Source organism: Heterodontus francisci, chromosome 31, assembly GCF_036365525.1.
Source record: "Heterodontus francisci isolate sHetFra1 chromosome 31, sHetFra1.hap1, whole genome shotgun sequence".
NCBI lineage: Eukaryota > Metazoa > Chordata > Chondrichthyes > Heterodontiformes > Heterodontidae > Heterodontus > Heterodontus francisci.
In genome coordinates, this window is record NC_090401.1 from 44,476,699 (window position 1) to 44,502,667 (window position 25,969).

Sequence of the window (25,969 nt, forward strand, 5' to 3'; positions counted from 1 at the left end):
CTGCGGGTGGGGGTTGTGGTCAGTTTTTCTGGTGTGGGCAACGTGTTCAGTTTTTGTGGGGTGGGGGTTGTGGTCAATTTTTCTGGGGGTGGGCGTTGTGTTCAGTTTTTCTGGGGGTGGGGGTTGTGGTCACTTTTTCTGGGGGTGGGTGCTGTGTTCAGTTTTTCTGGGGGTGGGGGTTGTGTTCAGTTTTTCTGGGGGTGGGGATTATAGTCAGTTTTTCAGGGGCGAGGGGGGTTGTGGTCAGTTTTTCTGGGGGTGGGGGTTGTGGTCACTTTTTCTGGGGGTGGGTGTTGTGTTCAGTTTTTCTGGGGGTGGGGATTATAGTCAGTTTTTCAGGGGCGAGGGGGATTGTGGTCAGTTTTTCTGGGGGTGGGGGTTGTGGTCAGTTTTTCTGGGGGTGGGAGTTGTGGTCAGTTTTTCTGGGGGTGGGAGTTGTGTTCAGTTTTTCTGGGGGTGGGGATTATAGTCAGTTTTTCAGGGGCGAGGGGGGTTGTGGTCAGTTTTTCTGGGGGTGGGGGTTGTGGTCAGTTTTTCTGGGGGTGGGGGTTGTGGTCAGTTTTTCTGGTGTGGACATCGTGTTCACTTTTTCTGGGGGTGGGTGTTGTGTTCAGTTTTTCTGGGGGTGGGGATTATAGTCAGTTTTTCAGGGGCGAGGGGGATTGTGGTCAGTTTTTCTGGGGGTGGGGGTTGTGGTCAGTTTATCTGGGTGGGGGTTGTGGTGAGTTTTTCTCGGGATGGTGGTTGTGGTCAGTTTTTCTGGGAGTGGGTGTTATGTTCGGTTTTTCTGGGGGTGGGGGTTGTGTTCAGTTTTTCTGGTATGGCCATTGTGTTCAGTTTTTCTGGGAGTGGGTGTTATGTTCGGTTTTTCTGGGGGTGGGGGTTGTGGTCAGTTTTTCTGGGGGTGAGTGTTATGTTCTGTTTTTCTGAGAGTGTGGTTTGTCTTCAGTTTTTCTGGGGGTGGGGGTTGTGGTCAGTTTTTCTGGTGTGGGCATCGTGGTCAGTTTTTCTGGTGTGGGCATCGTGTTCAGTTTTTCGGGGAGGGAGGTTGTGGTCAATTTTTCTGGGGGTGTGGGCATCGTGGTCAGTTTTTCTGGTGTGGCCATTGTGTTCAGTTTTTCTGGTGGTGGGTGTTATGTTTGGTTATTCTGGGGGTGGGGGTTTTTTTTTTAGAATTAGAATATTACAGCGCAGTACAGGCCCTTCGGCCCTCGATGTTGCGCCGATCATCTGACCTACACTATTCCATTTACATCCATATGTCTATCCAATGACCACTTAAATGCCCTTAAAGTTGGCGAGTCTACTACTGTTGCAGGCAGGGCGTTCCACGCCCCTACTACTCTCTGTGTGGTCAGTTTTTCTGGGGGTGGGTGTTGTGTTCAGTTTTTCTGGGGTGGTGGTTGTTCAGTTTTTCTGGGGGTGGGAGTTGTTCAGTTTTTCTGGGGGTGGGGGTTGTGGTCAGTTTTACTGGTGCGGGCATCGTGTTCAGTTTTTCGGGGAGGGAGGTTGTGGTCAATTTTTGTCGAGCAAGGGAGGTTGTGGTCAGTTTTACTGTGGCGGGTTTGTGGTCAGTTCTGGGTGGGGTTGTGGTCAGTTTTTCTGGGGATGGGGGTTTGTGGCCAGTTTTTCTGGGGATGGGGGCTAAGGTCAGTTTTTTGCGGGGTGGGATTTATGGTCAGTTTTTCTGGGGATGGGGGTTAAGGTCAGTTTTTTGCAGGGTGGGGTTTATGGTCAGTTTTTCTGGGGGTGGGGCTTATGGTCAGTTTTTCTGGAGGGTTTTGTGGTCAGTTGTTCTGGGTGGGGTTGTGGTCAGTTTTTCTGGGGGCAAGGGGGGGTTGTGGTCAGTTTTTCTGTGGAGGTGGGTTATGGTCAATATTTCATTGGCGAGGCTGGTTGTGGTCAGTTTTTCTGGGGATGGAGGTTGTGGTCAGTTTTTCAGGGGCGAGGGGGCTTGTGCTCAGTTTTTCAAAGGGTGGGGCTTGTGGTCAGTTTCTCTGGGGAGGGGCTTGTGGTCAGTTTTTCTGGGGGTGGGGTTGTGGTCAGTTTTTCTGGAGTTGAGACTTGTGGTCAGTTTTACTGGGGCAAATGTGGTTGTGGTCAATTTTTAGGGGGGTGGGGTTTATGGACAATTTTTCTGGGGAGGGGCTTGTGGTCAGTTTTTCTGGGGGTGGGGTTGTGGTCAGTTTTTCTGGAGTTGAGACTTGTGGTCAGTTTTACTGGGGCAAATGTGGTTGTGGTCAATTTTTAGGGGGGTGGGGTTTATGGACAATTTTTCTGGGGGTGGGGCTTGTGGTCAGTTTTTCTCGGGTTGTCGTCAGTTTTTCTGGGGGTGGGGATTATAGTCAGTTTTTCAGGGGCGAGGGGGGTTGTGGTCAGTTTTTCTGGGGGTGGGGGTTGTGGTCAGTTTTTCTGGGGGTGGGGGTTGTGGTCAGTTTTTCTGGGGGTGGGGGTTGTGGTCAGTTTTTCTGGGGGCGGGGGTTGTGGTCAGTTTATCTGGGCGGGGGTTGTGGTCAGTTTATCTGGGCGGGGGTTGTGGTCAGTTTTTCTTGGGATGGTGGTTGTGGTCAGTTTTTCTGGGGGTGGGGGTTGTGGTCATTTTTTCTGGGGGCAAGGGCAGGTTGTAGTCAGTTTTTTGGGGCAAGGGGGGTTGTGCTCAGTTTTTCTGGGGAACGAGGTTGTGGTCAGTTTTTCTGGGGCTGGGTGTCGTGGTCAATTTTCTGGGGAGGGAGCTTGTCAGTTTTTCTGCAGTGGGGGTTATGGTCAGTTTTTCTGGGGGTGGGAGTTGTGTTCAGTTTTTCTGGGGAACGAGGTTGTGGTCAGGTTTTCTGCGGTGGGGGTTGTGGTCAATTTTTCTGGGGGTGGGGGTTGTAATCAGTTTTTCTGGTGTGGGCATCGTGGTCAGTTTTTCTGGGGAGGGAGTTTGTGGTCAGTTTTTGTCGGGCAAGGCGGGTTGTGGTCAGTTTTTCTGGGGGTGGGGGTTGTGGTCAGTTTTTCTGGGGCTGGGGGTTGTGGTCAGTTTTTTTGGTGGTGGGGGTTGTGGTCAGTTTTTCTGGGGCTGGGGGTTGTGGTCAGTTTTTCTGGGGAGATGTGGTTTGTGGTCAGTTCCTTTCCTGGCTCCCAATGGTCTGTTTGTAATTAAGTGGGGAGAGAATGCAACGTTTGTTTCCCTGGATTCTCGGCCTGGATGCAGTGTCCGTCCTTTAACAGCACAGTCCTAATTCCTGCCATTGTCCAGCCCTGGGACCCACAGGAAATGAATGAGCCGATAAGATTTGACCTGCAGTGATTGGTCACTGGTCGGAACCTTTAAATATCTCGCAGCCCTCAGGATCCCAGCGAAAAGGCAGAATTAAATATAAGGGCTGTCGATATATGGAGGTGAATGTGGTTCGATTCGGATCGCTGATTGTCATTAATTCGACCACTTTGTGTATCGATTTGAACACAAAACCATGTTTAGTAATAGGTATTAAATCCCGTTTCCATCTGTAACGGGGCAAGTTCCCCAGATAACACCAGGACCCTGTGATCCAACAGGACTCTTGGTTTAATCGACCTATGAGCATTTCACGGATCAATGCCCAACAGGAATTTTTGGACAGTTTTTTAAAAAATCCCGATTCTCTCAGTTTTTAAAAAAATCCTCCCTTTATTAAACATTCGTCGCACTGAAATCAACAGTAAAACATCTCGGCGCCAATGGATTTGTTTAACTTGTAATTTTAAACCCAAAAGAACCTGCTTTAACTCCCGTGTCCTTAGCGATATTAACATTACAATATCCCCCTAACTGATTCACTGGAGGCCAGAACACAATCTGTGGTTATTTAAATCCGCCTCGTTTCTTTAAAGTGTTTTCTTTCTCGTTTCCCATAATGATTTCTTCCGGGACATATTTATTTTTAAATGTTTTATATAATTGATTTTTACTCATCTCTCTAACTGACCCCGAGTGAGTCAGGGGCTGTTTAAGGCCATGATGCCATAGCCCGGAGCTGGGCACTGAGCTTAGATAAACCCCGGTGTCCATTAAACATCAGCCCCCCTCCCCACAAACTCAACATTCGCTCGGTAAACTCAAGGCATAGAATGAAAGAAACTCGAGAACAACACAACGTGTGTAAATAAATCATCCAGGATTCTTCCTACCATTCTACCATGTGGTTTCATTCTGGAGAGATGATTGATTTTTATGTTTTAAATAGATCATTTAACTGAGATACAATTCTTCATAATTCTTTCATCGGATCTTTAAACAAAGTCATTGTTATGTGAAGTTAGATCAATGTTTTACAATCCTATTTTTTCTCTCAAAGATTTTCTTTCTGTTCCATTGTTTAGGAGAGTGAAATCTCTGACACACACACACCACACGCTCTCCACACACAGAGACACACATTCACTGACACAATCAACCTCTCCCCAGTTTACAGAGCTCCCCTTTACACGGTTGTAAACCCTGGACGAGGTGAGGCTGAGACAGAATTGGAATTCCAACTTTTTCGAGACATTTGCTCGGCGCCTGGGAGAAGCTGAGGTCTAAAAGGAATGTGCCGTGAAGAGGGCCATAATTGCAAATGACCTCGGCCGGGACAGACCGGCCAGTTTGACCACCTTGCAGCAAAATTAGCCGGGATGAGAATCTCCCTCTCTTTCCCCTCTCTTAACTCGCCCATTCATTATTTCATTGACAGGTAGTTTCTGGCAGTCATTGGCAAGTCTTAGGTTAGGATATGAATTATCAGCGAGAATCCAGTATCAAGTGAGAGAGTGTGTGTGCTTTTGGACCAGTGTATTTGAGAGTGAGTGCGAGTGTGTGTCTGTAACCTGAGACAGGCGAGCTAATTTTCTCTGAATGTTGTATCTAACCTGTGAGCTATCAGTGCGGTAAAACATTGCAGCTGGGTTAAGTGACCGATAAACAAAGGTTCCGCGAATTTTCGCTCAGCTCCTTTCAATCTCTTGCAGTTTATTTAAAAAAAAAGAACTTTGCTGCTGACCCTTATCCTGATGGCGGAGAAACACAAAACAGAAGCAGATTCCACAACCGGATTGTGTTGTTTAGAACTGAAACCCCTGAATCTCAGTAAATGTTGCGAGAAGCGGGCAGGGAAGAGTCTAGTGTTTAAAAGGCACATTTTAAATGCAGACAATGTATATTTTCTGTTTTGGGATGGTTGCTGGATCGAAGTGGGTGATTTGTGATAGTTATCGATCCTGGGGAAGGTTTTAATTGGGAATCATGTGCACATGGAAGGGAGGCGAAACACACAAGGTGGAGAGAGAGTGAGACTCAGTACCTGTAACTGACACACATCTCGGCGAAATTTACAAAGGCGGGAGGGAGGCCACCAGCAATTTGCCCATCTCTCAAATCGGGATAGTTGGCAGCCAAAGGGACCCAGGAGTTATCCCGGGATTAACACCGCTTGCCAAAATGGCCGAAGGTTTTATTTTTTTTGGAAAGGAGGAGGGGATGGTCATTTTACTCCCTCTCTCCCTTTGAATCGTTTCTTTTATGGCTGTGTGTGTGTGGAGAAGGGGAGGAAGCTCGGCCAGCCTATTGTTTATCCGCTTCTATTCTTCAGCCCTACGTACCGCCCACCTCCATTCAAAGGGGAACATGTTTTGTAAAGCTCCCATCCCTCTCATCCTCTTCCCTTTCACTTTAAGCGGCTCCCGGGACCTGCAGCAAGTTTCACGTTTTATATGTTGGAGGATTTACTACTGAAAACCAGAGGTCTACTGTAGAGAGAGAGAGGGAGGGAGGGGTGGGGGGGTGGGGGGAGACAGAGAGAGAGAGAGGATTAAGAAGAGAAAATATAAATCAGTGCAATTGGAAGAAGCGGAGGTGCGGGGACGACACTGGAATGGGATCTGTTTCTAACCAGCAGTTTGGAGGTTCTGTATCGATTTGGGGGATTTTTAAAAGTCCTTTTCAAATTCTTTAGTTTCTCAGATGCTGATGTTTTGAGGCTGGCTGGAGGGTTTTGTGTGCTCGTGTGTGTGAGAAAGATGCGGTTTGTGGCTCTTAAGGGTTGCTTTTAATTAAATGCTGGATTTTCATTCATGATTTCTCGCCTGCAGCAGGTTCTGGGAGAGGCGCTGATCAGGAGCCCGTAGACTCTCCCAAGACGGCCGTCTCTTTCGGGACCGGTCAGTGTAAATGGTTCAACGTTCGGATGGGATTCGGTTTCCTCTCCATGACTGCCCGGGATGGAGCACCCCTTGAATCTCCCATCGATGTCTTTGTCCATCAGGTACGTCCACATCAGATCATCAGACCCATACCTCCTCACTTGTGGCTCTTTGTTCTGGTTGATGGTGGGAGCCCTTTGAATGCGGTTCATGGTCTTTTTGTCTCCGTTTTAAATATCCCTGGTCTCCCTGCCCCTGGTCTCCCTATTCCTGATCTTCCTGCCCCTGGTCTCCCTATTCCTGATCTTCCTGCCCCTGGTCTCCCTATTCCTGATCTTCCTGCCCCTGGTCTCCCTATTCCTGATCTTCCTGCCCCTGGTCTCCCTATTCCTGATCTTCCTGCCCCTGGTCTCCCTATTCCTGATCTTCCTGCCCCTGGTCTCCCTATTCCTGATCTTCCTGCCCCTGGTCTCCCTTTTCCTGATCTCCCTGCCCCTGGTCTCCCTATTCCTGATCTCCCTTCCCCTGGTCTCCCTATTCCTGATCTCCCTATTCCTGATCTCCCTATTCCTGATCTCCCTTCCCCTGATCTCCCTTCCCCTGGTCTCCCTATTCCTGATCTCCCTTCCCCTGGTCTCCCTATTCCTGATCTCCCTTCCCCTGGTCTCCCTATTCTTGATCTCCCTGCCCCTGGTCTCCCTGTTCCTGGTATCATTGCCCCTGGTCTCCCTGTTCCTGGTATCATTGCCCCTGGTCTCCCTGTTCCTGGTATCATTGCCCCTGGTCTCCCTGTTCCTGGTATCATTGCCCCTGGTCTCCCTGTTCCTGGTATCATTGCCCCTGGTCTCCCTGTTCCTGGTATCATTGCCCCTGGTCTCCCTGTTCCTGGTATCATTGCCCCTGGTCTCCCTGTTCCTGGTATCATTGCCCCTGGTCTCCCTGTTCCTGGTATCATTGCCCCTGGTCTCCCTGTTCCTGCTCTCCCTGCCCCTGGTCTCCCTGTTCCTGGTATCATTGCCCCTGGTCTCCCTGTTCCTGGTATCATTGCCCCTGGTCTCCCTGTTCCTGGTATCATTGCCCCTGGTCTCCCTGTTCCTGGTATCATTGCCCCTGGTCTCCCTGTTCCTGGTATCATTGCCCCTGGTCTCCCTGTTCCTGGTATCATTGCCCCTGGTCTCCCTGTTCCTGGTATCATTGCCCCTGGTCTCCCTGTTCCTGGTATCATTGCCCCTGGTCTCCCTGTTCCTGCTCTCCCTGCCCCTGGTCTCCCTGTTCCTGGTATCATTGCCCCTGGTCTCCCTGTTCCTGGTATCATTGCCCCTGGTCTCCCTGTTCCTGCTCTCCCTGCCCCTGGTCTCCCTGTTCCTGGTATCATTGCCCCTGGTCTCCCTGTTCCTGGTATCATTGCCCCTGGTCTCCCTGTTCCTGGTATCATTGCCCCTGGTCTCCCTGTTCCTGGTATCATTGCCCCTGGTCTCCCTGTTCCTGGTATCATTGCCCCTGGTCTCCCTGTTCCTGGTATCATTGCCCCTGGTCTCCCTATTCCTGATCTCCCTGCCCCTGGTCTCCCTATTCCTGATCTCCCTGCCCCTGGTCACCCTATTCCTGATCATCCTGGTCTCCCTGAACAGATTTTCTTGTACTCTTGTGCCTGTTCTCGCTGTATCTGGAGATCTGAGAAAAAAAAGTTTAAATTAAAAGATCGAATAGAGTGCGAGATTTGGAATTAGAAAATGGAACGGGGGACTGTCTGGCGGTGTCTGGGTAACACAGAGGGTGCAACTACTGGCAATATGAACATTCAGTTGATAGGTGTTGCCACAAGGCGATGACTGGGCTATTAACTTTAGGCTAACTCCTGCACAGAGGGTTGCGTGGGGAGAATGTGTCTCTTCCTGGAATCAAGCGTTTGCGAATGGGAATAATTGGGGGATTGTTTTACTTCGTTGATTTTGACTTAAGCGGTGATATCCCCAAAATCATTATCAAGGGTCTGTTGTGGGGAAACTGAACGATTGTATCAGATATTTTTGAAATATGCTGAGAACCAGGGGGCACAATTTTAAGGTGATTGGAGGAAGGTTTCGGGGAGATGTCAGAGGTAGGTTCTTTACACAGAGAGTGGTGGGTGCGTGGAATGCGCTGCCAGCGGTGGTAGTAGAAGCAGATACATTTAAGCGACTCTTGGATAGGTACATGGATGATAGTAGAATGAAGGGTAGGTAGTTTGTTTGATATTAGAGTAGGTTAAATGTTCGGCACAACATCGTGGGCCGAAGGGCCTGTACTGTGCTGTTCTATGTTCTATGTACTTGCTGTGTGTGTGTATGTTTGTACCTCTCTTTCCCTCTCTGTGGAGTTGCTCTGACTCCTGTTTCGCCGTTCTTTGACCCCTGATCCCCTGGCGTTGAGTGGGAGAGGTGCAGGATTCTCACTTGCTGAATGCGGTGATTTTTAATACATTAATCTGACTGATTCATGCCGGAGCCCGGAGTGGGATCATCATCCCAAGAGCTGCGGATTGGGCACAGATTGACTCAATTCTAATGCAGAGTATTCAATAAAGTAAAAAAAAAAGATAGTCTTTGGGGATTTAGCTTAGGGTATCCCGAGCTAGTATATGACACCGGCCAGTGACGTCACCCGGAAATTCATTTCATTCATAAAAATCCTCGAACTCTTTAAGCGAGTTTCCAGAAATAGGCATCACTTGAGATAAACTGAACGATCCATTCTAACTATTTCTCGGAAATTCGCAGCTGCCTTGTTTTAAGTCGTTAGCATTAAGTTTTGGGTTGATAGAAAATGGGATAAGATGTGTTTTTGTTGCGTGTTAGGACAGTTCTGTGTGTTTCCCCGGCGCAGGCAAATACCAATACAGACAATACCTTATAAAGCGCCTGGTGCCAATATTTGGCAAATACGGTGCGCGGATTGATCGATCTTCAGAGACTCCGCTTCGTGGTATTTTTAAAGTATGTCAAGAAAAGGTACTAGCCGTACTTTTAATAAAATGACAGCGTTTAATGTGGTTTTGATTGTCACAGTAATGATTTAATACGTTGACCTATGTATTATACATTTTAAAATCCAATTCTTCAAGCTGGTTCCGGTTGAGACCCCAGATGATGATGTGCAATTGGAGGGATTTAACTGTGGTGAATTGTTAAGTTATTGCAAGGGCAATAAGGGGTGATGCCAGGAAGCATTTCTTCACACAGAGGGTAATGGGAGCCTGGAAATCTTTCCCCTAAAAATTATTGAGGCGGGGGTGGTCAATTCAAATTTCCAAAATTGAGATTGATGCTGTGCACAGTTCTGGTTTCCAAATTATAGAAAAAGGATATAGAGGCACTGTAAATGATGCAATAAAAGATTTACAAGATGACACCAAAACTGAGATGATACACTTAGCAGGAAAGGCAGAACAGGCTGGGGTCCTTTTCTCTTGGAAAGAGAAGGCTGGCGCGTGACCTATTAGAGGTCTTTAAAATTATGAAGGAGTTTGATAGAGTCGACAGAGAGACCACAACTAGGGGCCAGAAATACAACATAGTCAGCAATAAATCCAATCAGAACTTCAGGAAGAACTCACTACCACAAGGGCTAGTTGAGGCAAATAGCGTTGATGCATTTAAGTAGACGAGTTGCGCTGAATGATCTGTTTCTATGCTGTAGATTCTATGTAATTCTACAATAGGTTTTTGTTGGGTAAGGATGTCAAGGACCAAGGTGGGTATATTAGAGTTAAGATCCAGATCATCCATGATCTATTTGAACAGGCTAGAAATGGGCTACTCTGATTCCTATATTCCCTCATTAGGTTACAATACATTAGGCTAGTTTTAGGGGGAAAAAAACTCAAAAATATTTTAACTAAGTGAGAGAGGAATTGGTGTGAGCAAAAATTTCAGCTATGTGTGCTTGTTGAGAACTGGATGAGGGGTGAGACTCTTAGACTTAACCAGTCAATTAGCAGAGGATTTTAACTCAATTGAGTTGTGTGGAGGGGAGGTGGCTGGGCATGTTGGAGCTCAGCCATGATGGCTTGCATGAGATAAGTGGCTGATGATTTTTTTTGTCTTTATTTCAACCTGTGCAATATCATCAGCAAGGATTGGGCTATAGCTTATGACACGAAAATTGGCGGTGTAGTAAATAGTGAGGAGGAAAGCCTTAGATTACAGGACGATATAGATGGGTGGAGCAGTGGCAAATGGAATTTAATCCTGAGAAGTGTGAGCTGATGCATTTTGGGAGGAGTAACAAGGCAAGGGAATATACAATGGATGGTAGGACCCTAGGAAGTACAGAAGGTCAGACGGACCTTGGTGTCCTTGTCCATAGAGCACTGAAGACAGCAGCACTGGCAGATAAGGTGGTTAGGAAGGCATATGGGATACTTGCCTTTATCAGCCGAGGCATAGAATTTAAGAGCAGGGGGGTTATGATGGAGCTGTATAAAATGCTAGTTAGGCCACAGCAGGAGTACTGTGTACAGTTCTGGGCACCACAGTATAGGAAGGATGTGATTGCACTGGAGAGGGTGCAGAGGAGATTCACTAGGATGTTGCCTGGGCTGGAGCATTTCAGCTATGAAGAGAGACTAAAAAGGCTAGGGTTGTTTTCCTTAGAGCAGAAAAGGCTGAGGGGGGACATGATTGAGGTATACAACATTATGAGGGGCATTGATAGGTTAGATAGGAAGAAACTTTTTCCCTTAGCGGAGGGGTCAATAACCAAGGAGCATAGATTTAAGGTAAGGGGCAGGAGGTTTAGAGGGGATTTGAGGAAAATAATTTTCACCCAGAAGGTGGTTGAAATCTGGAACACACTGCCTGAAGCTGTGGTAGAGGTAGGAACCCTCACAGCATTTAAGAAGTATTTAGATGAGCACTTGAGACGCCATAGCATACGAGGCTACGGGCCAAGTGCTGGAAAATGGGATTAGAATAGTTAGGTGCTTGATGGCTGGCATGGACACGATGGGCCGAAGGGCCTTTATTGTGATGCATGACTATGACTAACAGCCACAGAAAAGGCTGGAGTTTACGCAGCTCTAAGAAAGAATGACCTGCACCTCCAGCACACCTTTCACAACCTCGGGACATCCCTAATTGCTTCACAGCCAATGTAATATTTTCAAAACACTGTTCTAATGCAGTGGCCTTTCAATGTTATACTGGAGTGTCAGCCTAGATTATGTGCTCAAGTTTTTGGAGTGGTTCTTAAACCTACAATGTTCTGACTCAGAGGTGAGAGTGCTGCCCATTGAGCTACGTCTGGCACCTAAGGAGCAATTTTTAAAAAATTCATTCATGGGATGTGGGCATCACTGGCCAGGCCAGCATTAATGCCCATCCCTAATTGCCCTTGAGAAGGTGGTGGTGAGCTGCCTTCTTGAACTGCTGCAGTCCATGTGGGGTAGGTACACCCACAGTGCTGTTAGGAAGGAAGTTCCAGGATTTTGACCCAGTGACAGTGCAGGAACGGCGATATAGTTCCAAGTCAGGATGGTGTATGACTTGGAGGGGAACTTGCAGGTGGTGGTGTTCCCATGTATTTGCTGCCCTTGTCCTTCTAGTTGGTAGAGGTCGCGGGTTTGGAAGGTGCTGTCTAAGGAGCCTTGGTGCATTGCTGCAGTGCATCTTGCAGATGGTACACACTGCTGCTACTGTGCGTTGGTGGTGGAAGGAGTGAATGTTTGTAGATGGGGTGCCAATTAAGTGGGCTGCTTTGTCCTGGATGATGTCGAGCTTCTTGAGTGTTGTTGGAGCTGCACCCATCCAGGCAAGTGGAGAGTATTTCATCACACTCCTGACTTGTGCCTTGTAGATAGTGGACAGGCTTTGGGGAGTCAGGAGGTGAGTTACTCGCCTCAGGATTCCTAGCCTCTGACCTGCTCTTGTAGCCACGGTATTTATATGGCTACTCCAGTTCAGTTTTTGGTCAATGGTAGCCCCTAGGATGTTGATAGTGGGGGATTCAGCGATGGTAATGCCGTTGAATGTCAAGGGGAGATGGTTAGATTCTCTCTTGTTGGAGATGGTCATTGCCTGGCACTTGTGTGGCGCGAATGTTACTTGCCACTTATCAGCCTAAGCCTGGATATTGTCCAGGTCTTGCTGCATTTCTACACGGACTGCTTCAGTGTCTGAGGAGTCACGAATGGTGCTGAATTAGCACAATCCAGTCAGTCATTGAATTTGGATGGATTTTCTCTCCTCTCCTGGATAACTGTTATGAAGAATCTCCTTGGTGCCTTGCTCAAGAGATTGTCAGCTCTTGGGGTTTGGGATTCAATGTTGGGCAAAGCTGTTGTTTATTGCCCATCCCCTCATTGCCCCTTAATAGGTAACGGTGAGCCGCCGCCTTGAACTGCTGCAGTCCATGTGGTGAAGGTGGCTCTCATGTTGCTGTTAGCTCGGGAGTTCCAGGATATTGATCCAGTGACGATGAAGGGATGGGCGATGTATGTCCGAGGCAGGATGGTGTGTGACTTGGCAGGAAACTTGGAGATGATAGTGTTCGCATGCAACTGCTGTCAACCGCCTTCTAGGTGGTGGAGTTGTGGGAGGTGTTGTTGAAGAAACCTGTAGATAGTACCCACCGTAGCCACAGTTCGCCACTGGTGGAGCGATTGACCGTTTAAGCTGGTGGATAGAGTGCTGATCAAGCAGACTGCTTTGCCCTGGATGGTGTTGAGCTTCCTGGCTGTTGTTGTAGCTACTCCCATCCAGGCAAGAGGAGAGAATTCCATCACATTCCTTGTGCCTTGTAGGTGGTGAGGAGTTGGGGTATCAGGAGGTGAGTCACTCACTGCAGAGTATCCAGCCTCGGATGTTCTCTAGTAGCTGCGCAATTGATGTGGCTGGTCCAGTTGAGTTTTGTATAGCTGGTGTGGACCATAAGCTGACTTCACCAGATAATTTCGAAGAAGACCGTTTTTGTTTACCTTGGTCTTCCGACTGAGTCTTCCTGGGCCCAGTAAATACATGGTTCTGGTATGCACACAATGCGGGTAGTGACATCCCAATATTAGCACATAGACAGGATTGACAATGCACCGTAGTGAGTCAATAATGTGACGTCATGACATTAGCACTTTGTGTCTGTTCACTGGCCAACCGTCTGCACATTGTGACATAGTTGGGTCCATTTCACAGCTGAAATAGGCTGCTCTATTCATACATAAATGCAGGTGTGTGTTGACTTTCCCAGGATCAGATGTTCAATAGAAGAGTAGCTTTTGGTGTGAGTCTGGGTAGCAGGGGGACTGCAAGAAGCATCACAGACTGTCCTCAGTTGTTATCCACATTTTCCAATGGGGACATTGGATGTGAGGCAACGCAAACCCTTTTTTCAAATCTCCCGGTCTGCAGAATTCAACACAGGGCAAGCCAGCAAATAAGAAATATGAGGGCAAATAGGACTGAGTTGCCTGGATTTCGTAGCTGGGTCATCAGGGCTTGGGGTGGGTAAGGGGCACAAGCTGAGGTCCCAGCATGTGAGTTATGACCCCTGCGCCCTATTGCTCTGTGACACGGCACGTGGCTGTTCTGCTCAGTGCAGTGTACTGCCGCACCAATGTGGTTGTCAACTCTCCAGGGGTGCCCTGGAGTCTCCAAGAATTGAAGATTTATCTCCCGGACATTGCTGTGAGCAGATCCAGGAGAAAGAAATCATAGCAATGTTTCAAAAATTATGTGCTTTCTTCACTTTCTTTGAACACCTTCATTTCTTATTTACAAAAGTATTGGAGGTCGGTGTGTGGGGGAGGGTGTGAGGTGATGGGGGAAGGTGGTTGTGGGGGAGGGGTGTGGGGGAAAGGATGTTTGATTGGGGGAGTTGCGAAATCATGTGATGAAACCTCTGGGAATATATCAGACCAGAGTTGGGAAGCTTATACACGAACAGCAAAAGGTGTTTTAATGCTGTTGGAGGAAGTTTATGCAATTGTGAACAGTATTCTTGCAGAAGTTGTCATCTTGTTAACTTCATGGTCTTGTTCACTGCTAAACACAACATTTGGTGTCAGCTTTGTTGCGATTGCTTCTCCCAGGAAGGCCCCAAATGGTTTATTTATTGCTCTAAATGCTCTGCTCTGCAACATCAAACAACAACACCACCATGCCAGCTCCTATTTGTTTTCTTTTGAAGATGTTTGTTAAAGTTGGATCCGCTCTGAGTGCTTTCTCTTGTCAATCTTCCCCAACGCCCCCCCCCCCACCCCCCCAACGTCCTGTTCTCTGCTCCTCTCCTGATAGAAAACTCAATCTTGCTGTGAAGCAGCTTCTCAAGAAAGGAAAAACTTGCATTTCTATCATCCTTTTCATGACTTCAGGACGTCCCAAAACTCTTCACAGGCATTGAATTAATTTTACAGTGTAATCAATGCTATAATGTGGGAAACACAGCATTGTGATAATCACCAAATGATCTGTTTTAGTGATGTTGGTTGAGGGATAAATGTTGGCCAGGACACCAGGGAGAACTTCCCTCTTAAAAATAGTGGGTGTACGAGCTGTTACATTCACCCAAGATGGTAGAAGCAGCCTCTGTTTAATGTTTCATCTGAAAGACAGTGCAGTACGCTCAGTCTTCATCCTCTGCCAGAGCACTCCCTCAGTACAGACCCTTCGACAGTGCAGTGCTCCCTCAGTACAGACCCTTCGACAGTGCAGTGCTCCCTCAGTACAGACCCTTCGACAGTGCAGTGCTCCATCAGTAGAGACCCTCCGACAGTGCAGCGCTCTCTCAGTACTGATCCTCTGATAGTGTAGCACTCTGTCAGTACTGAGCCTTCCACAGAGCAGCACTCTGTCATATGAACATACATACCAATATACGAATTAAGAGAAGTAGGCCATTCGGCCCCTCTATCCTGCTCCATCATTCAATAAGATCATGGCTCATCTGTTTGTGTCTTGAATTCCACACTTCCATCTACACCCAATAACCTTTGATTCCCTTGCCTAACAAGAATCTATCTACCTCTGCCTTAAAAATATTCAATGACCCCACCGCCATCACCTTCTGAGGCAGAGTGTTCCAAAGTTGCACAACCCTTTGAGAGAAAAAATTTCTCCTCATCTCTGTCCTAAAAGGGCGGCCCCTAATTTTAAATAGTGCCCCCTAGTTCTGGACTCTCCCACAAGAGGAAACATCCTTTCCACATCCACCTTGTCAAGACCATTCAGGATCTTATAAACTTCAGTCAAGTTTCCCCTCACTCTTCTAAACTCCAGTGAAAACAAGCCCAGTCTGTCCAACCTTTCCGCATAAGACAACCCGCTCATTCCAGGTATCAACCTAGTAAACCTCCTCTGAACCGCCTCCAATGCGTTTACATCCTTCTTTAAATAAGGAGACCAAAACTGCACACAGTATACGAGATGTGGTCTCACCAATGCCCTGTATAACTGAAGCATAACATCCTTACTTTCATTTTCAATTCCTCATGTAATAAAGGATAGCATTCCATTAACATTCTTTATCACTTGCTGTACCTGCATACTAAGTTTTTGTGACTCATGCACTAGAACCCCTAGATCCCTCTGCACCTCGGAATTCTGCAGTCGTTCTCTGTTTAAGTAATACTCTGCTTTTTTATTCTTCCTGCCAAAGTGAACAACTTCACATTTTCCCACATTGTACTCCATCTGCCAGATTTTTGCCCACTCACTCAACCTATATATATCAGTGTGGAACCTCCTTATGTCATCTTCACAATCCTACCTATCATTGTGCCATCTGCAAATTTAGCTACCATGCCATCGCTCCCCTCATCTAAGTCATTGATATAAATTGTAAAAAGTTGAGACCCCAGCACAGACCCCTGTGGAGGGCCTCCACTTGTCACATCCTGCCAATCAGAAAAGGACCCATTTTGGGCAGTACAGTGGCGCAGTGGTTAGCATCGCAGCCTCACAGCTCCAGCGACCTGGGTTCGGTTCTGGGTACTGCGGAGTTTGCAAGTTCCCCCTGTGATCGCGTGGGTTTCCGCCGGGTGCTCCGTTTCCTCCCATAGCCAAAGACTTGCAGGTTGATAAGTAAATTGGCCATTGTAAATTGCCCCTAGCGTAGGTAGGGGGTAGGAGAATGGTGGGGATGTGCTAGGGAATATGAGATTAATGTAGGATTAGTATAAATGGGTGGTTGTTGGTCGGCACTGACTCAGTGGGCTGAAGGGCCTGTTTCAGTGCTGTATATCTCTATGACTGCATACTCTCTTTCTGCCAGCCAGCCAACCTTTAATCCATGCTAATATGTCACCCTCTACACCATAGAGTCATAGAGTTGTACAGCACAGAAACAGGCCCTTCAGCCCATCATGTCCGGGCCGGCCATCAAGCACCTATCTATTTTAATCCCATTTTCCAGCACTTGGCCTGTTGCCTTGTATGCTATGGCACTTCAAGTGCTCATCTAAATACTTCTTAAATGTTGTGAGGGTTCCTGCCTCTACCACCCCTTCAGCCAATGTGTTCCATGAGCTCCTACTTTGCACAATAAGCTTTTATGTGACACCTTGTCAAATGCCTTTTGGAAATCCAAGTACAGTATGTCAACGGGCTCCCCTTTGTCCACAGCACATATTACTCCTTCAAAGAACTCCAATAAATGGGTTAAACATGATTTCCCTTTCACAAAACACTGCTGACTATTCCTGATTACCTTGAGTTTTTCTAAGTGCCCAGCTATAGCCTCTTTAATGATCGATTCTAACACCTTCCTCACAACAGACGTCAAGCTAACTGGCCTTTAGATACCTGTTTTCTGCCTACCCCCACCACCCCCTTCTTGAATAGAGGTGTTCTATTTGCTACTTTCCAGTCTGATGGAACCTTTCTAGAATCTAGCAAATTTTGAAAAATTAACACCAACGTATCTACTATCTCATTAGCCACCTCTTTTAAGACCCTAGGATGAAGCCCATCAGGACCCGGGGACTTGTCAGCCCGCAGCTCCATCAGTTTGGTCAGTACCGCTTCCCTGGTGATTGCAATTTCATCAGGTTCCTCTTTTCCTTCCACCTCCTGATTTACAGTTGTTACTGGAATGTTTTTTGTATCCTCTATAGTGAAGACAGAAGCAAAATATTTGTTCATTTCATCTGCCATTTCCTTATTATTTACTATTGGCTCCACATTCTCACTCTCCAGAGTACCAGCAATCACTTTACTTTTTTCCTTTTTAAATACCTGTAGAAATTCTTGCTGTCTGTTTTTACATTTCTAGCTAGCTTCCTCTCGTACTCTAATTTCTTTCTCCTAATTAACCTTTTCGTCATTCTCCGCTGTTCTTTATATTCTGACCAATCATTTGACCTGCCATTCATCTTTGCAATCATATGCCTTTTCCTTAAGTTTGATGCTTCCTTTAACTTCTTTAGTTGACCACGGATGGTGGGTCCTCCCCTTAGAATTTTTCTTTATACTAGAAATGTACTTATCCTGAGTATTCTGAAATATCCTCTTGAATGTCTGCCACTGCTTTTTTATTGATCTTATCTCCTAGCCTAGTAACCCAGTTCACTTCAGCTAGCTCAGCTTTCATGCCCACGTAGTTGCCCTTATTTAAGTTTAAAATACTAGTCTTAGACCCACTCCCCTCTCTTTCAAACTGGATGTAAAATTCAATCATATTATGGTCGCTGTTACCTAGAGGTGCCTTTACTCTGAGGTCAGCAATTAATCCTGTCACAGTCTAATATAATCTGCTCTCTGGTTGGTTCCATAACGTGCTGCTCTAAGAAAGTATCTTGAAAGTATTCTATGAACTCCTCATCCAGGATACTATTGCCAATCTGATTTTTCCAGTTTATATGGAGATTAAAATCACCCATGATTACTGCCGTCCCTTTATCACAATCGCCCAATATTTCTTCTTCAGTACTGACCCTCCGACAGTGCAGCACTCCCTCAGTCCTGACCTTTTCACAGTGCAGCACTCCCTCAGTCCTGACCTTTTCACAGTGCAGCACTCCCTCAGTCCTGACCTTTTCACAGTGCAGCACTCCCTCAGTCCTGACCTTTTCACAGTGCAGCACTCCCTCAGTACTGACCCACGACAGTGCAATACTTTCTCAGTTCTGACCCTCTGATAGTGCAGCACTTTCTGTGTTGACCCTTCCACAGTGCAGCATTCTTTCAGTACTGACCTTTCCACAGTGCAACGTTCCCTCGTACTGACCCTCCAACATTACCACACTCCCTCAGTACTGACCCTCCAGTGGGGCAGAACTCTTTCAGTACTAACCCTTCCACAGTTGCAGGACTTGCTCAGTACTGCGGCTCGCCAGTTCAGCGCTCTCTCAGTACTGACCCTCCAGCAGTGCAACGTTGTCTCAGTAGTGGCCCTCTGATAAATTCAGTGATCCCTCCGTACTGCACAGGAGTGTCAGCCAGACTCACTGGATAAAGGTGCTGCGCATGAAGGAGGTCAAATGTCCTTGTTCATACCTTTCAAAAAGAACAACAACAACAATATAGCGCCTTTAAAATAGTAAAATGTCTAAATGCACTTCACATATGTGTTAATTTGATATCCAGCCTCATAAATAGATATTTAGACAGGCGCACAAAAGCTTGCTCAAAGAGGTAAGTTTTAAGGAGCGACTTAAAGGTGGAGAGAGAGGTGGAGAGGTTTAGGGAGGGAATTCCAGATCTCAGGGGCATGACAACTAAAGGCACAGCTGTCAATGATGAAGTGATGATACGCGGAGGTTAGAACTGGAGGAGCACAGAGATCTCCGAGGAGGTTACAGCAATAGGGAAGGATGAGACCATGGAGGGATTTAAATATGGGGATCAGAATTTTAAAACCTAGACCTTGCTGGACTAGAAGCCAATGTAGGTTAGTGAGCACAGAGGTGATGGGTGGACAGCCGCAAGTTAGGATACAGGCAGCAGATGTTTGGATGAGCTCATGTGCAGCAGCTTCCCTTGGACTTTCTGCTACTGCGACTTCATCAGAACTGCAGTGTAAAACCCAGCGTAGCTACAGCAGTGTGTTGGTAGAAAGTCAGATAAAATTCTGTGCCAATAAAAAGCAACAAGATGCAACTGGAGCAGAGAAATCTGATGGACAGCGAGCAACAGTATCGGAATGATTAGCCAAGTAGCCGCCTGCTATAACTTCAGCACAGGCTGGAGGGAAAAGAGGGCATCGAGCTCACAATCTAAAAGGAGGGAAGAGTGAAGGAAAATAAATGTTAAGAAAGAATGAATGAGAGAGAGAGAGAATAGAAGGACAAGAAAGGAGAGTGAGAAATGGAAGCAAACAAAATGGAGTGTGAACAAAAGGATTAGCAGAGAAGGATGGGGCCACGTAGCAGGAAGATAAGGGAAGAAAAGGATTGCAAATTCAGTTTGGCATTTGACCCCCCTCCCCCACCTGCTGCTCAGTTTGCATGGGGGGGGGGGGAGGGGCGATAATAGAGACCCTCGAGAAGGATTAATTATCAAACAGTGAGGTCTCCAGGACTGATCTCTGCAAATGATCCTCGCAACACATTCCACCTGGGATGCGTTCCCCACAGGAAAGAGGAACCAGAAGTGGGGTATTAATAATTAAAGGGGCATTGTCGTTCTTTCAGGCATATGCAGCTTCTTCAACAACCTGCAAAGGTTGTTTTTGTATGTTCACACACTTCCCTTTGGAGAACACTGTAAAGTAGAGGAAGAATTCCTAGGCTGATTAACAGTCTGACAAGCTGCAACATGAACAAACCTTCCATGGCCTATAACCATCTTTAACCCAGCCGATAGGGGGGATTGGTCCTGTACAGTGGGAGGATTTTATGGGCTTCAGCCACCCATATGATGAGGGAGAGGCCACGAACACTCCCCGGACGTGAGTCCCGCTGGGTGTTAACCCAGCTTTGTGAGCCGGAGCTCCAGACTCCACTCACCACTGTCTGGAGTGGGGTTCAAACCTTCTGACTCAGAGGTGGGTTAGGTTATCGCTCGGCTAAAGACTCACTCCAATATGCATTCCGCATCGAATTTACGGCACAGAAAGAGGCCATTTGGCCTAACTGGTTTGTGCTGGTGTTTATGCTCCACACAGGCCTCCTTCCACCCCTCCTCATCTAATCCTATCATCAACCCATCCATCTATTCCTTTCTCTCTCATAGTTTCCCTCTAAATCTATCTATGCTACTTAATTGAACTACCGTCTCCCTGTGGTAGCAAGTTCCACATTCTCAACAGTTTGGGTGAAGACATTTCTCCTGAATTTCCCTTTTCGATTGGAGTGGATTTTCCACTTTGGGCAGAATTGCCAATTCCAGTGCAATTTGTGCCCATTTTGAAAATTGTTTTATTCCTTGAGTTTCCATTCAAATACATTTGCATATTGCAGAAAAGAAAATTTACCCTGAGCCAGTGCAATCAGGCAGCTTTTTCAAATGTAAACTTTTTACAGAAAAAATATTTTACTTTAAAAATATTTCCTTATATTTAAAAGTAGTAACTTTGTGAAGTTTGATTAAAACAGCTGAAAATAGTTTTATCAAAAATATAAGCATTTTTAATCAGTGTCAATCCATCACCTCTGAATATCCTATTTTAAATGACTGAATCCAACATCTGCAGTATTTCCTTTTTAAATTACTGAAATTTACTTTAAAAAATATAAAAATCTTGTTTTTTATACTTGGGTGCATTATTCAGTTTCTTAGTAAATCAAGACAAAGATCACATTTAAAAGCTTTTGAAACTTATCTTTTGGTGTCCCTACATCCAAAAGAACCAGCTTAATTTTTAAGCCTCCTTGAAGACCTGCAAACAAGGGCAATGTGGTTAATTAACCTGGGGGGTTATGGCCAAATTTGTGGGTGAGGCCTGCTTCCTGCATGATTTTTAAATGACCGTCAAAGATCATGGAAACTCGAGTTATACTGAATGCAAATTGCGCTTAAAATTTTACAATCTTTTCTGCCAATTCTGGCTGAATTGCGCCAGAAAACCCAGTGCAATTGAGCAGAAGCTCCAGGCACTTATATTATAGGCGACTAGATTTGGACTCCCCCCTGACAAATGGAAACATGTTGTCAAAAACACAAGGTGGGGTGTTGTGAAGGTTACTGCTGCATTGGGCACAGTGTCTGTCACAGACTGGCATGTATTTTGCATGGGAGGCAGGCAATCTGATTCATGGAGCAAGGAGCTGAGCACAACTGAACCCTACACCCAAATCGAACGTGCTCAAAATTATGAGGGGTTCTGATTTAGAGCAAGTAGGGAGAAACTGTTTGCAGTGGCAGGAAGGATGATGATCAGAGGGCACAGATTTAAGATAATTGGCAAAAGAGCCGGGCGGTAATGAGGTTTGTTTTTACACAGTGGATTGTTGTGACCGGGAATGCACTGCCTGAAGGGGTGGTGGAAGCAGATTCAATAATAACTTGCAAAAGAGATTTGAATATATATTTAAAAATGGAAAAATTTGCAGGGCTCTGGGAAAAAGGCAGGGAGTGGGACTAATTAGAAAGCTCTTTTGGAGAGCTGGCGCAAGCACAATATAATACACAGGCTGTGCCTACAGCTGCCTAGACTTAAGCTCTGGAATTCCCTCCTTAATCCTCTCCACCTCTCGCTCCTCCTTTAAGATGCTGCTTAAAACCTACCTCTTTGAACAAGTTTTGGGTCACCTGTCCTGTCTTGGCATTTCTTCGCAGATGAAGATTTTGGGAAGGTTGTAGTCATCGGTTGCAGGTCCGCTGGTGGCTAGTCAGGCCTATCCGTGAGCGTCTGATTCTCCCACAGCGGGTACAAGTGAAGGTGTAGTCGCTGCTGGGGGCAACTGGATCTATCCTTCCCCTCCTTTTCTCTTTCATGCTCTTTCTTCGCTCAGTCTCGAAGGTGTCTGTAGCCCTCCTGATGTAGCATCTCCAGTCATCACAATCTAAGGCCTGCGCTTCCCACTGGCGATGGTCAATGTGGCACACAGAGAGACACGACTTCAGGAAGTCCTTGAAATGTTTGCATGGGGCCCCTCTGTTCCTTTTACCAGTGGTCAGCTCTCGATACAACACGATCTTGGGCAGGCGCCTGTCGTCCATCCGGGCAACGTGACCTGCCCAACACAGTTGGCTTTGCAGGAGGATGACCTCGATGCTGGTGATGTTGGCTGTTTCCAGGACTTCAATGTTTGTGATGTGGTCCTGCCAGTGGATCTTGAGGATGCTGCGGAGGCAGCACTGATGGAAGTGCTCTAGAAAGCGTACATGACGGCAGTATAGGACCCATGACTTGGCGCCATACAGAAGGGTGGTGAGGACAATGGCTTTGTCAATGAGTTTGGTCTGTGCTCTGAGGCTGTGGTTGCTCCACACACGTTTGTCGAGTCTGTCCTAATATCTCCTTATAAAGCTCGTTGTCAGACTTTGATCGTGCTCCAATGAAGCGCGTTGGGTCGCTTTACTACATTTAAGGTGCTATAGAAATGCAAGTGATTGCTGTTGTTTTGAAGTGGATTCCAGCCACTGCAATAGAACCCATCAACAACAGTGGGATCTACAGTTAGCAATCTTCCAAGAATCAAATCCTGTCCCAATTGAATTGAGGACAGAATGGATAAAAGCCTTCCCCTCACCGCCACTCCCCGCTGACAACCCATTCAGGACTGTTCCTGTTGTAAACTCATTCAGATACTTCCCTGCTTGGTGCAATTAGCATACGTAGATGTTTAAAGTGATAGCCATCATTCTGCAGGACAGGCTGACATTACCCTCCCCCTCCCCCCCGCCCACTCCACAGAGTGCCCCTGTACAAATACTACACGTCGACAGCAGCAGCTTGTGGTTTGTGCGGGTGACCTTGGCCCTGAAGGACTATTGGGCCAAAAGATTTTGACTGGGCGGAGATGGGGTGGTGGTATCCTGAGATGATCAAGCTGGCACAGGACATCAGTGAATTAGTGAATGACCAGATAGAGTGGAGTTGACATAAGAAATAACGAAATAAGAATAAGAAAGAAAAACTTGCATTTATATAGCACCTTTCATGACCTCAGGACATCCCAAACTGCTTTACAGCAAATGAAGTATTTTTGTAGTGTTGTCACTGCTGTAGTTTAGGAAAATTGGCAGACAACATTGCACAGAACAAGATCCCACAAATAGCAATGGAATAATGATCAGATGATCTGTTTTCTTTGTGTTGTTGGTTGAGGAATAAATACCAGGAGAACTCCCATGCACTTCTTCGAAATAGTCTCATGGGATCTTTTCCTTTCCACCTGAGAGGGCAGAGGGGGCCTCAGGTTAAGACTCATTCGAAAGACGGCAAGTCCAGCAGTGCAGCACATCCTCAGTACTGCACTCGGACTGTCAGCCTGGATTATGGCGCTCGAGTCTCTGGAATAGAGCAGGGGTTAAGTACCGTTGATTTGAATGTGTTTTGAAAGCTGCCTTGTCCAGCAGATTCCCGGAGGAAGTGGCGTCGCTTTAAACAGAGATTAGAGTAAATATCAGGGTAGTGGATCCATTGGCATCAATGCTGCCCCCAAGCAGCTCATAGGAGCCTGAAGCTGAATTCTAGCGTGAGGAGGAACAGGAGCGGAAAACTTTCTCAGTGATTTCTGCGACCTTTTCTTTGAAAGAATGTTGCACTGCTTCACATCGAATTCCCGTCTTTAACCTCTGACCCTGTCATACTACGGGAAAGAGCTGTATCTTTGTGTATTCTTGAAAGAGCTCCTGTGTAATTGAGTGAGTGTGAATATGTGTGTCAGTGTGAGTGTGTGTCTGTCAGCCTGTGTTTGAGTGGATTTGTCGGTGTGTTTCTGAATGAATATATGTGTGTGTGTATGTGTGTCTGTTTTTGTTTGTGGTCTGTGAATCTGCGTGTGCCGGTGCAACTGTTTGCCTGTTTTAGTGTGCTTGTGAGTGTGTGTCTGAGTTTGCGTATGTATGTGTCTGTGAATGAATATGTGTCAGTGTATGTGTGATTATTTCTGTTTGAGTTTGAGCGTGTATGTGCATATCTGTGTGAGCGTACTTAAACAGATTAATGATATATAACGAGCTGGCTCGATAACAGGAAGGTTCTGTAACAGGCAGGTTGTATACCAGGCAGGTTCATTGATGGGCAGGTTCAATAAAGAATGGTTTTTATAATGGGTGGTTTCCATAATGGTCGTGTTCCATAATGGTCGTGTTCCATAATGGTCGGGTTCCGTAATGAGCGTTTTCTATAATGGTCGAGTTTGATAAGCTATTTCTATAAGGAGCAGGTTCTGTAACAGATGGGTTCTACAAGGAGTTGGTTCTCATGGTAATCATCAGGTGCCAATCTCTGTAGCATCTGGGTTAGATTGAAAGCGTGGAATTGTCTGGTGTCAGCTCCCCCTGTGTAGTTGGTTGTAACTAGAGGCTATAGTCTACTGTCTGGTTTGTAGACCTACAGTTTCATGAGCCTATAATGCCTTTAATTATCTGCAGGCCAGGTAATTTATACTTGGGAGTGTAGCTGAGGGAGCAGGAATAGTAATTCTGCAGTTGGTAATGTAAATGGACCAGGTGGGGTCCTGAAAGAGGCCACATGGTACAGTAAGTTGGTTAGTCTTAATGGAATGGTCCTTTTAGCATGTTACTATGATGCCCCCGTGATGTTTACTACTTTGAAGCTGCTATATAAATGCAATCATCGTACTATGAAAGGGAATAATTACAGTAACCTGTATTATTGTGGTATATGCTACATAATATACTAGCACATTGGCTGTGGTATTGTCAATAGTCCATTGAGAAAGAAAGACTTGTATTTCTATAGCGCCTTTCACAACTTCAGGACATCCCAAAGCACTTTAATACCAATGAAGTACTTTTCTAAGGTGTAGTCACTGTTGGAATGTAGGAAACGCGGCAGCCAATTTGCACAAAGCGAGCTCCCACAGACAGCTATGAGATAATGGCCAGATAATTAGTGATGTTAGTTGAGGAATAAATACTGGCCGGACCCTGCTCGTCTTCGAAATAGTGCCATGGGATCTTTTATGTTCACCTGATAGGGTAGATGGGACCTTGGTTTAAAGTCTCAGTGGGGCAGCACAGTGGCGCAATGGTTAGCACCGCAGCCTCACAGCTCCAGCGACCTGGGTTCGATTCTGGGTACTGCCTGTGCGGAGTTTGCAAGTTCTCCCTATGACCGCGTGGGTTTTTGCCGGGTGCTCCGGTTTCCTCCCACAGCCAAAGACTTGCAGGTTGATAGGTAAATTGGCCATTGTAAATTGCCCCTAGTGTAGATAGGTGGTAGGAGAATGGTGGGGATGTGGTAGGGAATATGGGGATTAATGTAGGATTAGTATAAATGGGTGGTTGTTGGTCAGCACAGACTTGGTGGGCCGAAGGGCCTGTTTCAGTGCTGTATCTCTCTATGACTCTATCTGAAAGTCAACACCTCCAACAGTGCAATGCTCCTGCAGTACTGCACTAGGAGCATCAACCTATACTTTGTGCTCAAGTCTCTGAAATGGGACTTGAACCCATGACCTTCTGAGAGTGCTGTAATAATTTATATAATTTTTATAGTTGTATTTAAGTTATTTTGACATAAAAGATGGCAAAGGAGTTTAGAGAGTAACTTGAGAGAACTAGCTCCACCTAGTCACTTAATGGCCAGAGCTTGCAAGTACATGGTTACCGATAACTGTTTACATACGGGATTTCCATTCTAATTGGTTACACAGGCAGTTTCAATGTTAAATTTTGAAGCAAAAGTGTGAACAAAAATTGTGACAGCTTGAAGTTGGGCAGGAAGTCCACATATAAACCAGATTTTGACTTGGACCCGACTGACCATTGGCGAGTTGTGGACA

General features: G+C 46.3%; 1 protein-coding gene across 1 annotated transcript in view; it reads left to right on the forward strand.

The window, feature by feature from the left end:
- The first annotated feature begins 5,873 nt into the window (after positions 1–5,873).
- LOC137346988 (protein lin-28 homolog A-like) overlaps positions 5,874–25,969 on the forward strand; it is a 52,340-nt gene continuing 32,244 nt past the window's right edge. The window contains exons 1-2 of the mRNA XM_068010970.1: positions 5,874–5,904; positions 6,091–6,263. Coding sequence (XP_067867071.1) covers positions 5,874–5,904; positions 6,091–6,263 — 204 coding nt within the window. The remainder of the gene's footprint in view (positions 5,905–6,090; positions 6,264–25,969) is intronic.